At 46.1% G+C, this 12,554-nt stretch overlaps 1 protein-coding gene across 1 annotated transcript; it reads left to right on the top strand.

The window, feature by feature from the left end:
- Window positions 1-8,153: 8,153 nt before the first annotated feature.
- On the top strand, window positions 8,154-11,724 carry LOC144137423 (uncharacterized). Its single transcript, XM_077669470.1, has 3 exons — window positions 8,154-8,409; window positions 9,869-9,965; window positions 11,039-11,724. The coding sequence occupies exons 1-3, from the start codon at window positions 8,154-8,156 to the stop codon at window positions 11,067-11,069; spliced, it is 384 nt and encodes a 127-aa protein (XP_077525596.1). The 3' UTR covers window positions 11,070-11,724.
- Window positions 11,725-12,554: the final 830 nt, after the last annotated feature.

Genomic DNA, 12,554 nt, shown 5'->3' with positions numbered 1-12,554 from the left:
ATGCAGCAACTTTCCTGCCCCTCCCTTCCTACAAGCGTCACTTTTTGGCACGGAGGTTTGGTATATGAGGCAACTGCCCTTGCTTATACAGGATGACCTCTATATGCATTAAAAAATCGATTGCCCATTACAGCTTGTTTCTTCCTTGCATGATGCAATAATGTACATATCATTTCACATTGGTAGATGAACTCTCCACCCAATCACAGTAAAAGCAATCAGTGGAACTCTCCACCCAATCACAATAAAAGCAATCAGTGGTCGAGCATTTTCCACCCTTGAATGGCAAAACAAAGAAAAGGTCACCGGGGGACCACCAACATTAGCTTTCAGCTTGACAATATAAAGTGTGACATACAATTCCAGAACATTTTTCTGCCTAAAAAGCCTTGCCAACCTTTCATTGTCCACCAAAAAAAATGATAGGGAATTTCCCTCATATGAAATATATATTTCCAGGAGCGAGGTAGGCCATGAGTACTTCACCATGATTGCCAAATGTGGCACTTTCGTTCAATTTTTTTTCATTGTTTAGGCAGCTACGTTTCCATAATCGCAGCCTGAATGCATGCTTCTATTCATTTCAACATTTTGCTACTTGCCTGGGCGACAGGGAAGGCACCAGGTCCACGACGTGCCGGGAATGAGGGGCCACCGCCACCCACAACTGACTCAAGGCAAGCGATGTTAACGACACGGAAAGTGTCGTCGTCCAAACCGTTCAGCATACGGGACTGCCCCGCACCTGTGACCCTGTCATGGAAAAGAAACATTGGCATGTTTAGAAATTGTTAAGCATTAATATTACGGACAGGGGTACGCACATATCTTGCATGCGCACAGAAACGTAGTTTGGCAAAACTTTCTTGGTCATAGCAAAAGTAATTTTAAGTGGACTAACTTAAATGTTCTCATGCGACCAAGTTCTTTTATGACAGTAACAGAGGCTCTTTGCCAAATTTGTTGCATGAAACGTTTGTCTTTTTCAAAAGTTAATGTTGCGTTTTGAATTCTGTGCAACCTATAAACCTTTGGCATGGCCTGAAACTTTTGACAGACAAACTTTTGATAGATAGGCGCATGCTGAGGCACCGTCGACGCACGTGCATGCGTAAATTTTATGCACGCGAATGGTAAGAGCGACATTTGCGGAGAACCTCTTAGTTTGTCACACCTGAAGTCGGCGACGGCCTTCGCTGCTTCAGCTTGTGCCGCAGCCACACGATTACGCCGCAAACGCCGCCAGTTGTCCACCGAGCGGCTGCCTGGTCCTTCCTGGTTGAGGAGCCTCGTCAAGGAGTGCCACAACTGGGCCCTCAATTCAGCCTCAGTTCACTGGCCTCCCTGCCGAGAAGTGGCTGCTGTGTCATAAAGTTGAGAATAAGCTCCCACTGCTGTGGGCTTATGCGGGCCCGTACGGACCGCGCTGCCTAAATGTACTACCACTGTTCGTCCATTGCTTAAGTGAAGCACGTGGGTTTGAAGCAGACAATATAGCTTGATGACGACGATGGCGATACAGATAACAAACTTACGTCCTTTGAAAACATATTTGCAACCAGAAGAAAATGCTAAATAACATAAAATTCGTGCATTTTTTACAATACTTTTAATATTTTACAATCGCTGTCACACTATGGGCTTGGTGGCGGGCTGAGTTGTAGATGGGGTGCATTGGGTTGGGGGACGCATCTTGTAAAGTTGTTTTCCCGAAATTCAAGGGGAATAGGCATAGCACTTTTAGCATGTTGGGACAGCGGAATGCCTTGAGCAGTGAGAATAGAGTTGCCCATTTCTATTGGCTCCAGGCGATTTCTCTATGAAGGTAAATGTGCTTCAACAAATTCGGTGGCGAAGTTAGACAGCTGCAGCAGACAATCTGTTGATGCCTAGGGGGATCTGCAGGGCAGCGCGGTAGACTTCCAGTTCAACTTTTGACGCTTGTATATATAGCAGGGTGTAGAGGAGCCGGTTGATGAAAAAAAGAGTGCACTATCCCAGATGGAAATGATTTCCAGTCCCGGCTGTGTTACGAAACGAAATCATTTCCAGTCGGAACTGGAAAGCCTACTTCCAGCCTGGAATGGAAAAAATCTGGCTGGAGGTTAAAAATTTCCAGCCGGATTCCCAGGTAGGAATGGCACCTTTTCCGGCTGGACCTTGGATTATTCCCAGATAGAATCGGCTCTGATCTTGCTGTAAAATCAATCATTTCCAGATTTAACTGCTTCCATTCCCAGCTGTAAATAGCTTTATTCTTGTTGGGATTTGCAGAATTTCCAGCCGGAAGAGTGTGTATTCCTTGCTGGAAATCGCTGGTTTTCCTGAAATTTCTTGCTGGAAAAGCATGCACTTCCGGCTGGGAATTTCTTTGTTACTTGCTGGAACCTGCACAAAATTTTGCTGGAATTTACGAGACTTCTTGCTTGAAATTGTTGGAATTTTTATCATATCCAGCCGGGAATTCACGCCTTGCTGGGAACTCGTTTCTAGCTGTTTGCCGAGATTCCAGTGTGTGGCCACTACTGGCCGCATAGTGTAGGAAAATAGTAAAACAAAAGCAAAATTGTTCATTTGAACAGCTCTATTGCACACACTCTTGGGATTTACATCAGTTCACTCAGGCGCATCTTTTTCGAGTCTAAGCTTCCGCTTGACATCTTGGATCTTGTCGCTGAGTGTGCGCAGCACACCAGCTGCAGCGACCTTCGTATCTTGACTGTGCATGCGCCCCCAGTGTTCCAGGCAGGCTACAAAAAGTAGATGAAAATGACATGAATTACTGCTAGCAATTCCATGTAAAAGTACTCACCATACACAACTTCCACCTTCGCTGGTGTGAGCTGTTTTCCAGCTTCGTCCTCCATGGCCTTTCCAGATGCCAGCTTGGCCCTCCCCGATCGTTGGGCAAGTTTTTCAATCCCCCAAATAGCTTGGGCTGCATCTCGCAGCAAAATAATGCCCTTCTTACTTTTGAACATTTTGTTTGCCTGCTGCGGCTTCACAAAAGTGTTGTTGCAGAGATGAAACTAGAAAACAGAGTACAGTGCACAAAATATAAGCTCCAATCACACAAATAGTACGGAGCATTTTTTTGTTGCTTGCACTTAAAAGTGTTGTAAATAAGTACTTACAAGTCTGTCAGGTTCCAACGAAAAATCCGGGATGCTCTGCTCATTGTCCGGAAGAAGTGCAGAATCCCCTGCAGCAAAAAATAACAGCAAACGTCAATACTCATTTATAACAAGGGAAAGCCAATAACCAGAAACACTAATCCCCAACAATTATTTTACAGTAGACAAGATTATAATAACCCAGAGAACACCTAACGTCCGAGGGACATCCCAAAAAAGCCTACAAGTCCCATATCCCAAATCATGCATACTATAGGACGTCCCGTGGTAGTCCCAAGTGGGATGATCCAAAAGGCATCCTAGACGGGCTGTGATCATGATTTGCACGCCTTATGCATGCCTTCATTTTATTTGGCGAACGTGCAAAGTGAATTTGCGGTGCCTAACGCTTTATTTTATCCACAGATTTTCATGTAAAGTAAGTGATGATGAAACCGAATAATCTATTACTTATAAAACGGTCTCCCATGCCGTGATTACGAGAGGTGCTTTAGAACAGGCAATTAGTTTCAGGTCTCCTCTCGACACACTTACGTTCACACTTTTCTCTTCGCAATAACATATGTCGCGCACGAAGGGATTACATTGGTCGTTTCGACCAGGGTCACAGCCAGCCAAGCAAACGTTGATTTGGGTGCCGGTTTTGCCCACATACAACGCGCCCTTCTATTAGTTTCGTATGAACGTCAAAAATATTGTGCTGTAACATAAAAACAAGTAAAAAACTGAATAGTAATAAAAATAGTTTTTTGACAGTTTGTATGTTATTAATATTTAAAAAGCACGTTTGAATTGGTGATGTATTTTGCTACGAAACTGTTCGCTGCTGCTTTATTAGCTTTGTTTTTTTTTTTTGCCAACCGTCTGTGTATTTTGTGCGGTATGTGCGCTGGCTCTGCGATTGGAAGTGCCTTGCCCAGCTGCTGCAACATCATCGTGCAAGGTAACTACTTAATTTCATGCGAAATTATAATCAAGTGTGTTTGTGTGGTTGACTGTATTTGTTACGAATTCTTTATGCTGTGTTTGAGAGCGGGCACCGGTCCAAAGGTAGCTGGCGAATATGGCGCCCGCTGCAAGCATCGTTCCTTTCACTGGACAATTACCCTGTCTTGCAAATTAAACCTTACCTTTGTTGGGTGTCACTAGACGTTAGTTATTTCATGTCACTTCATAGTCAAGCGATCTAGTACCAGTATTGGGATCTCAGTCTTACGTGCAACTTCACAGAAAATGGCTAAGGGGTTGCGCTGCTGAGCACGAGGTCGCGGGTTCGATTCCCGGCCGCGGCGGCCGCTTTTCTGATGGAGGCGAAAAGCAAAAACGCCCGTGTGTACGAGATTTCGGCGCACGATAAAGATCCCCAGGTGGTCAAAATTAATCCGGAGCCCTCCACTACGGCGCGCCTCATCGCCTGCGTTGCGTCGGCGCGTTAAACCCCACAATCAATCAATCAACTTCACAGAAAAAAAATTACTGCCGGCTACCCGAGATGGATAGACGAAGACCGCTTGACTTACTACCGTGCTCTGTTTTCACACATCGATTATTGGCACCTCATTGCCTTGACGAAAAACGGTGTCAAAGGCTGTGTTATTTGTAACTTGATACCATTTTACTGCCGAAGACCAAAGACTGCTGCTAAATTTGATTGTTCCGTTATTGTGTAAAAACAGAACTCAACAGCGTTTCGGCCAACGTCATCATCGGCGAGGCATAAAGAAAGCTTTCAATAAAATGCAAAAAGGGCACTAAACCAGCGCCAGCATATTCTAGCGTTTGTCCCGTCCGTATTCTCTAAGTTGTCGTCTTTTTCGCACGAGTTGCCGTCTTTTTCGCAGTTTGCGGGATCAAACTTTGCCATATTTTATTATGTCCAGGATGAACTCGCCCACCGTTTGGCGCCATGGAAAGAAGGTGGGTGGAGGCCGGCAACGGGCAAGCGACGCTCCGTCGTCGCAGCCTTCTCCTCCACCTCGCGTTCGTGGTGGTCCTCCTCTTCGCGTTCCTGGATGTGTTCTTCCTGGTGGTGCACTTCGCCCGCACGGTGGCCCATCAGAACGGCTACGCAATCGTGTTCGCCTGGGAAGACTCCCCCCCCCTGCAACCACTGGACGATGTTGTCGCCGAGGACGGACCGCCCACCTATCTAGGGACTGGTTGATTGACTAGTTTGGTTTGGATTTGGTTTGGATTAAGTTTGACTAGTTTGGTTTGGATTAGTTTGGTGACCCTGCTGCAGAATGCCTTCACTAGCCGTAGGACTGGTTGATTGACTAGTTTGGTTTGGATTAAGTTTGACTAGTTTGGTTTGGATTTGTTTGGTGACCCTGCTGCAGAATGCCTTCACTAGCCGCAGTTTGACCCGAGACGCGTCGCCATTCACATGCAAGCATTGCGCGACAACAAAGTCGAACGATATATCATCACGGTACTCAGCGTTTCTTGATTCGCGAACTTCAATACAAACAGCGATAAACGGAGACGCGAAAGCGACAGCGTATCCGCCACAAAGGCCGCATTTGTTAAAAAAACAACACAATGAAGGAAATGCGTGTGCAAAGATAGCACAGGGGGGAAACACAGAATGAAATGGAAGAAGCAGGCGGTTGGTTCGCATGCGGGCAACCACTGTTAACCAGACGCATGTTAAATGCGTCGTGCGAAGTAGGGGAACTTACCGAGGAGATGAATTCCGTCCTTCAAGAGACTGGGCACAAGCGTAGAAGAACAGCGAAGCGTAGGTGGTAGACTGCACTTCTGCGCAGCTCTTATGCTGGCACAAAGAGGGCGTAATGGCGTGATAACAAAAGCCGCTGGTAAATTATGTTTTCTAGGTGGCGAAGATCGCGATTACGTCACCGGCAGATTTTGAGTCCAGCCAATCAGGTTGCAAAGAGAGAGAAAGGGAACGATACACCGGTTATTTTTTTTTTCTCGGCTTGTCGCCATGGTGGTGTCAGGCAGGGATTGCCGGTGAAGAGATAGCCCATCGTTTATCGAATAGCGCACTTCTTGCACATTCGATGAGAACCTGCTCTCAGCGACCACTCTACAGTGACGCAGAAATGCACGGAAAGGAGCACGCGTAGCGCCGGTATCGTCCTGGTGCACGGCAGGCACAACTCTTCTCCACTTCGGTCGCCGGTGGCGGGATGTTTGCGTGCGTGCACATCGCTTTCAAAGGCACCCTTGATTTCAAGACCCTTTGGGCTAGATTACGTATTAATAGAGAGTTTTAGCAGAGTCCTTGTTTTAGCTGCCTTTATGACGGCCCGCTCAGCTCCGATAGCAAGACGGAGCGCCATGGCGCATGCGTAGCGCGCTCCTGCGCAATCGGCGCTGCGGGAGCGGGGCCCCGCTACGCTCTCTGGGCTCGCTGAGCAGTGCGTCACGGCGGTTTACTCAACCCAAGAGAAAGATAGCGGTATTTCCGTGCTTTCATAAGCTCTCCCACAACCTTAAAAAAATTGCTGAGCATGTTAAGGTTAACGTCGTGTTTTCGGCGGCAAGAAAATTCTCCCAGCACAAAGTACAGCCGAAAGTGCACTTTGTGCACCAAGTGTACCACAAAGCGCAAGAAAAAATTGAACATGAAAATGTTGTGCACCGGATTCCTATGACAAGCGCTAAGGAATATATAGTGCATACAGGCCGATGCTTAAACTAACGGTTGGAGGAACATGACTATAACGTCCATTGGCTGCACGAACCTATGTGGGGCTGCACGAACAGGTGCCCCGAAAAGTAAACAGAGCACGGGTTGGAAATTTTCAGGGGATTTCTCCGCCATATGTTTAGCCAGCAAGCTCTAAGGGACTTTTCATGAACGTCATTCTAGAATAAAATAGGGCCCATGCATACCGAGGTCATCGTGTCCTGTACCAGCCTCTTTAGGTCCGTCCATAAACAACAGGCTTGCAAAGTCCTTAGACGTGGGCGGAAGGCACGTGGCACTGCGCGGCGTTGGTAGTGCGCTCATACCTTGATGGCGCAAAACGCCTGCCTCATTATATTCAGAAACCCATCTAATCTTTGGGACCGATGAACACCAGATAAACGCTCGATGCATATTGTGGGAAATATAACTAGTGAAAGGCGGGGCCCGCAAATGGCTCCATGCAGTTATAAAACGCTGGCCATCTGACTCGCCTTGTCTGAGGCATCCGGAAAGTGGGGCTCTGTCAGGTTTCGCACATTGTTTTCGTCAATTATGCATTTACTTGTCTCAGTGTCTAAAATTATATCTCTTGAAGCCCTGTTTGGAAAAACCATTCGCATTATTACAGGGCTTGCGCACTGCCCACTCATTACAGGTGTTCTCGCTATCAGTAAACTCGATATCCCAAAGGATCTGGCTGAGCGGGCTGATCGCAGGCGCAGTGCGGTCGTCTTCAGGACGACAGCTGGCAGCCAGATTCTGGTGACATCGGGTTATTCAACTCCCCGTATCGCATTGTGTGCTGTCTCCTTTGCACCATGGAAAGTCTATACCGCATGGCCGAGCAACCGAAAAACGGCTGCACACCCTGCATCTCGCAAGAATGCTGCTACACAGCATGCAAGATTGCTTTTTAGGATGCAAGTTGGCACGGTCATATTCAGCTCCGACGATACTCATTCGATAGCGATTCAGCTGTGGCTTAGCATTTCCACAGGCGTCTTCTTCTCTACTAAGACGTGTTCACAGTACACCTCATGGTCATTGACTTGGCTCTCACTATTCCCTTAATCTCTGGTAATGACGGGTCGAAACAATTCCTTGTTTTCAGGAATTCCAAGATTCTGTTCAGCACTTAACGTGTGGAAAATGCTCTTTTTAAGCCGATCTGAATGACACCTTATAGCTCATTGGCTGCATTGGGAAGACGGGAATGGGGAGGGGTTGATGGGGTGTATACGAGCTCTGCAGGGAAGGAGTCTGTTTGCAAGAGTCGCCAATAGCGGGTTTGGTGAGGCATGAGGGAGAAAGGAGGGGGGTGGCAACAGGTACGACGATAGAATCGCTAGTGCTCCACGATGTCATTGAATGTGATTAACGTTCTCTGGAAAAGTGCGCTGTGTCGAGGGACCATGTTTACACCTGCCCGGAGTGAGATCATGGGCGATCATATGAGCAAGTTTCGTTCCCGGCAGGCCAGTGTGTGCCGGGGCCCACACCAACTCCATCTTTTGAGGTGGGGTACTATGGGTGATGAAGACATGGTGCTAATGCAGCAGGGCGAGCAGCTTGGAGACTGCGGCGATCTTTGGTGGCGTTGGTCGGTGCAAGAAGGTCAGTGCAGTCCTTTATAGCCGTTGGTGAGGTAGTGAAGATTGTGAGTGTGGTGAGGAAAGTGCTAGCGGAGTTGCTAAGCATAGTCTTAGTGTAGTGCCGCTTTGCCTGCTCTCCACCTTACTATAGATGTACCATGTGTTCCCTACCTCCATCTCAAACCACTTCTATAAACGGCTTTGTGTAAATCTTGCCATGAAAGACACGCAAACAAAGAACAAACTCCACACTGTAAAACCACGCTAAGTTAGATACACAACAGACAAACAAGACAGACACATGGATAGGCATGCATAGGCCACACTGACATAACACTTAAGTGTGGTCTATACGCACTTACATTACACGTAAGAGAAACCAAACCAACAGTCTGTACAGCAAATCCTCTAAAGTGAGAAATCTTAATACACTCCAGCAATTGGTAGATAATAAACAGAGGAATTCCATATTGAGTCTTCACTTTTTTCTCTGCTAGGCAATTACCTAATGTCCTACGAGTATGTCCTATGTCCTACGAAAATCAGTTTTTTGATGCACCATGTGGAACTAATTTTACAGCTCATTAAACCTTGGTGGCACTACTCCAAGGAACCATTTTGAGTGCCCATTTCAAACACTGAAGTTTTATTACCTGTAAAATTAGTTCCAAGTGATGCATCAAAAAACTGATTCTCTTATTGCACTCAGCAGGGTTTATTGTGTTGGAAAATGTAAAGATTACAGTTTTATGACCAACAGTGTTTTGTTGATTGTTCCTCCAAAAATGGTTAATTACCTCTTATTACCTCGGGAACTGATTGACCAACTGAAAAACTAGTGGCAAATTTGAAATCAGTGGGGCAAAAGCAGCAAGACTGACAAGTTTCACAAAGTTTACTTATTGAAAGAAATAGTTTCAAGAGCCATGTCCCCTCGAAATGGAATAGCGGGAGTAGTCCGATCTTTTGCACTCAGAGGCACCAGTTCACTTGAGCGTATAGGTCGTCCGCGCATATAGCGTGGTGTAGGTTTGGAATGGTTGTAATACAAATAGAAGTGTCATAAACACTTATAAAAATACTAACCGAATAGTTGATGACCAGTTTCAATTCTCCTAAGCACATTTCAAAAAATGTGCCTTGCATTTTTGCTCAGTGAGCACATTTGTGTGTTCACTGCACATTTGTGTACTTTTCTGATGTCTTTCAACTGAAAACACATCTGGCGTATCAGTGCGGGCAAATGTTTTTGTTCCAACAGACAGACATACTGGGGACCAACAGTTTAGCCTGAATAAACTCCAGTCTTATCAGAGCAACCTCCTTCTGCCATGAATTAAATGAATGATTGAACAAACATGGGAAAACTACCAGGTTTTCTTTGGGAGTACAGATATCCATCACGCCAATCATGTCATTCACGTGTAACCATTCAAAAATCCTGGATGTTCCTGAGGGGTAACAGTTGTGTCCTGGCGCAGGTGCCATCCACACCCACAAGTATTGGTGCCTTGGTCTTTGTGCGTCATCAAGGTCCAGTGGAATGACGTGGACTGTAGCTGCATGCGTCACTAACTGGTTAGACGCAAAATAATTGGTGTCGCCTATTAATTCGAGAGCAAGCACAGGTTAAATCAGCATGATCAGCTTTGCTATGGTATCTTTACTTTTGATAAAGGTAGACTATAAAAATACCAATGTGTTGACATTTTGGGGTACTTTCAAGCTCCCAACGTGGTCAAACATTACCCCGAAACCTTTTGCTACTGTGCGCCTGATGGCCCAGATCTAGCTTGGCACGTGCAACTCCTCTAATTGTTTAACTATTTGACATTACTTTGCAAGGTCTGTAGTTTGTGGTTCCCCTGCCTGTGTTGCATGTGAAAGCTAATAAATGGGATAGATGGCCCAATTTCGGCTACGACAACTTTTTTTTTTTTTTTTTTTGAGGTGATGTCCAATGGGCCAGGTTTACCTATTGCACCACCTACAGCACTGCAGATAGAATGCAATAATATACTCCTAGGTTGAGGTTGCTCTGAACGTGGCACACTCTGCCGCAAAGTCCAAATGCCAAGTTTAGCAATGAAAATTTACGTTTGTGCCATAGCACTTACATAGCTTTCACTTTTACATATATTCCAGTTTTTTTTTAATGGGATTCCAATGCATAGTTACAAATTAGTTTCTTCAGTTTGTGTAAATGTGCAGATGCTTTGTTTGCAGGCTGTTAGCATGTGCAATGCAAAACGTGGTGGGTGAAGGTTCTTACCATGCACTTTTTCTACAAGTTGTAACTTTGCTTCGAACTGTTTGGCATGTCATTGAAGTGCTACCACGGTACAGATGACGATTTATCAAAAGACTATGAATCTGCTATGGCATAGAAATAGTGATCGCCCGTTAAGGCTAATGAAGTGCACCATAACTGAGTTCATGCTAACGAGATTCTACTGTATTCTGCACAAAATGTATGCCTGAGTGCTGTTAGCAACCTCCACACGTTCTGTCATGCGATGATCGTTCCCAAATTGATCACCTAGCCACTTATGGTCTTGCATTCATAATATTGCCAATTTATAAATGTCCTAGGCAAGGCAGCACTCGTCTTGTGCCTAGCATTCACACAGGCACCTTTCTTACCATTGCAGGTGCTACTTCTTTGCGGTGGCTACCAGTTGACCCGCAGCTCTTGCAGCACCTGCTGTAGCACCATCGTCTGCTGCACTTGCGCATCAGCGAGACGCTTTTGCTCTTGGGCCAGGCGTTCCTGACTAGCGGCCAACAGCTCAATGGCCCGCACGAGCTGGTCACTCCACACCGCCTCCTGTTCAGGGACACAAAAGAGCAACTTAAAACAGATGAGAGGCATCAGAGTGCTGTTATTTTGAATATCAATATTACTTTGGGTAGCTCACAGAAATTTGTCAGTTTTTTGTCCCATTGTTTGTTTTTGTAACGAGCGAAGCAAGAACAACAAAACTAGGATATGATTTTTTTTTCATGTGGTACAATAGAAGGCACTTGTTTTTCCACAGTTTCAGATCTCCAGTTTTGCCATTAACCTGCATGGAAATGAAAATGTCCGCAATTTCACACAGCAGAAAAAGCCAAACTGCGGAAAAGTGACGTGAAATTGCCTATTTCATCGCCTGTACCTTTAGTTCCAGTGTCGCTGCCATTTGCCTCCCTGTGGATGCTTTCCTCTTAGATTTCAATGTTTATGTGACACCTAAGGCCTGTTCATACTTGAAAACTACAGTCACAACATTTTGCTGTGCCCAGTTGCGCCCTTGTGAACACAGCATGTGTCTATTATAAAATGTTGGGTACGCAACTGCTTCAAGGTGCCGCTGAAGTGCCACCCTGCACTCTTCCTCGGCAGCAAGCCGCTGGCACTGGATCGAAATCAAGTGCCGATGGTCTGCTGCCAAGGTGGTTGCAACATCGTGCACGCTCAACAAACGTAATGTCCTTGCTCCACCGTGGCTACAGCCCGAGCAACGGGTCTGCGGCGGCGTGGTGGCGTGAAGCGGTGATGTGATGAGGGCCCACCGCCACCCACAACTGACTCACGGCCAGCTATGTTGACGACACGGACAGTGTCGTCGTCCAAAGCATTCAGGATGTGGGACTGCCCCGCAACTGTGACCCTGTCATGGAAAAGAAACATTGGCATGTTTAGCAATTGTTAAGCATTAATATTACGTACAGGGGTACGCACATATCTTGCATGCGCACAGAAACGTAGTTTGGCAAAACTTTCTTGGTCATAGCAAAAGTAATTTTAAGTGGACTAACTTAAATGTTCTCATGCGACCAAGTTCTTTTATGACAGTAACAGAGGCTCTTTGCCAAATTTGTTGCATGAAACGTTTGTCTTTTTCAAAAGTTAAGGTTGCGTTTTGAATTCTGTGCAACCTATGAACCTTTGGCATGGCCTGAAACTTTTGACAGACAAACTTTTGATAGATAGGCGCATGCTGAGGCACCGTCGACGCACGTGCATGCGTAAATTTTATGCACGCGAATGGTAAGAGCGACATTTGCGGAGAACCTCTTAGTTTGTCACACCTGAAGTCGGCGACGGCCTTCGCTGCTTCAGCTTGTGCCGCAGCCACACGATTACGCCACAAACGCCGCCAGTTGTCCACCGAGCGGCTGCCT

The sequence above is a fragment of the Haemaphysalis longicornis genome, unplaced genomic scaffold (assembly GCF_048455015.1).
Source record: "Haemaphysalis longicornis isolate Haplotype H1 unplaced genomic scaffold, Haemaphysalis longicornis Haplotype H1 scaffold_1, whole genome shotgun sequence".
Classification (NCBI taxonomy): Eukaryota; Metazoa; Arthropoda; class Arachnida; order Ixodida; family Ixodidae; genus Haemaphysalis; species Haemaphysalis longicornis.
This window is presented reverse-complemented; position numbering and strand designations above follow the sequence as displayed.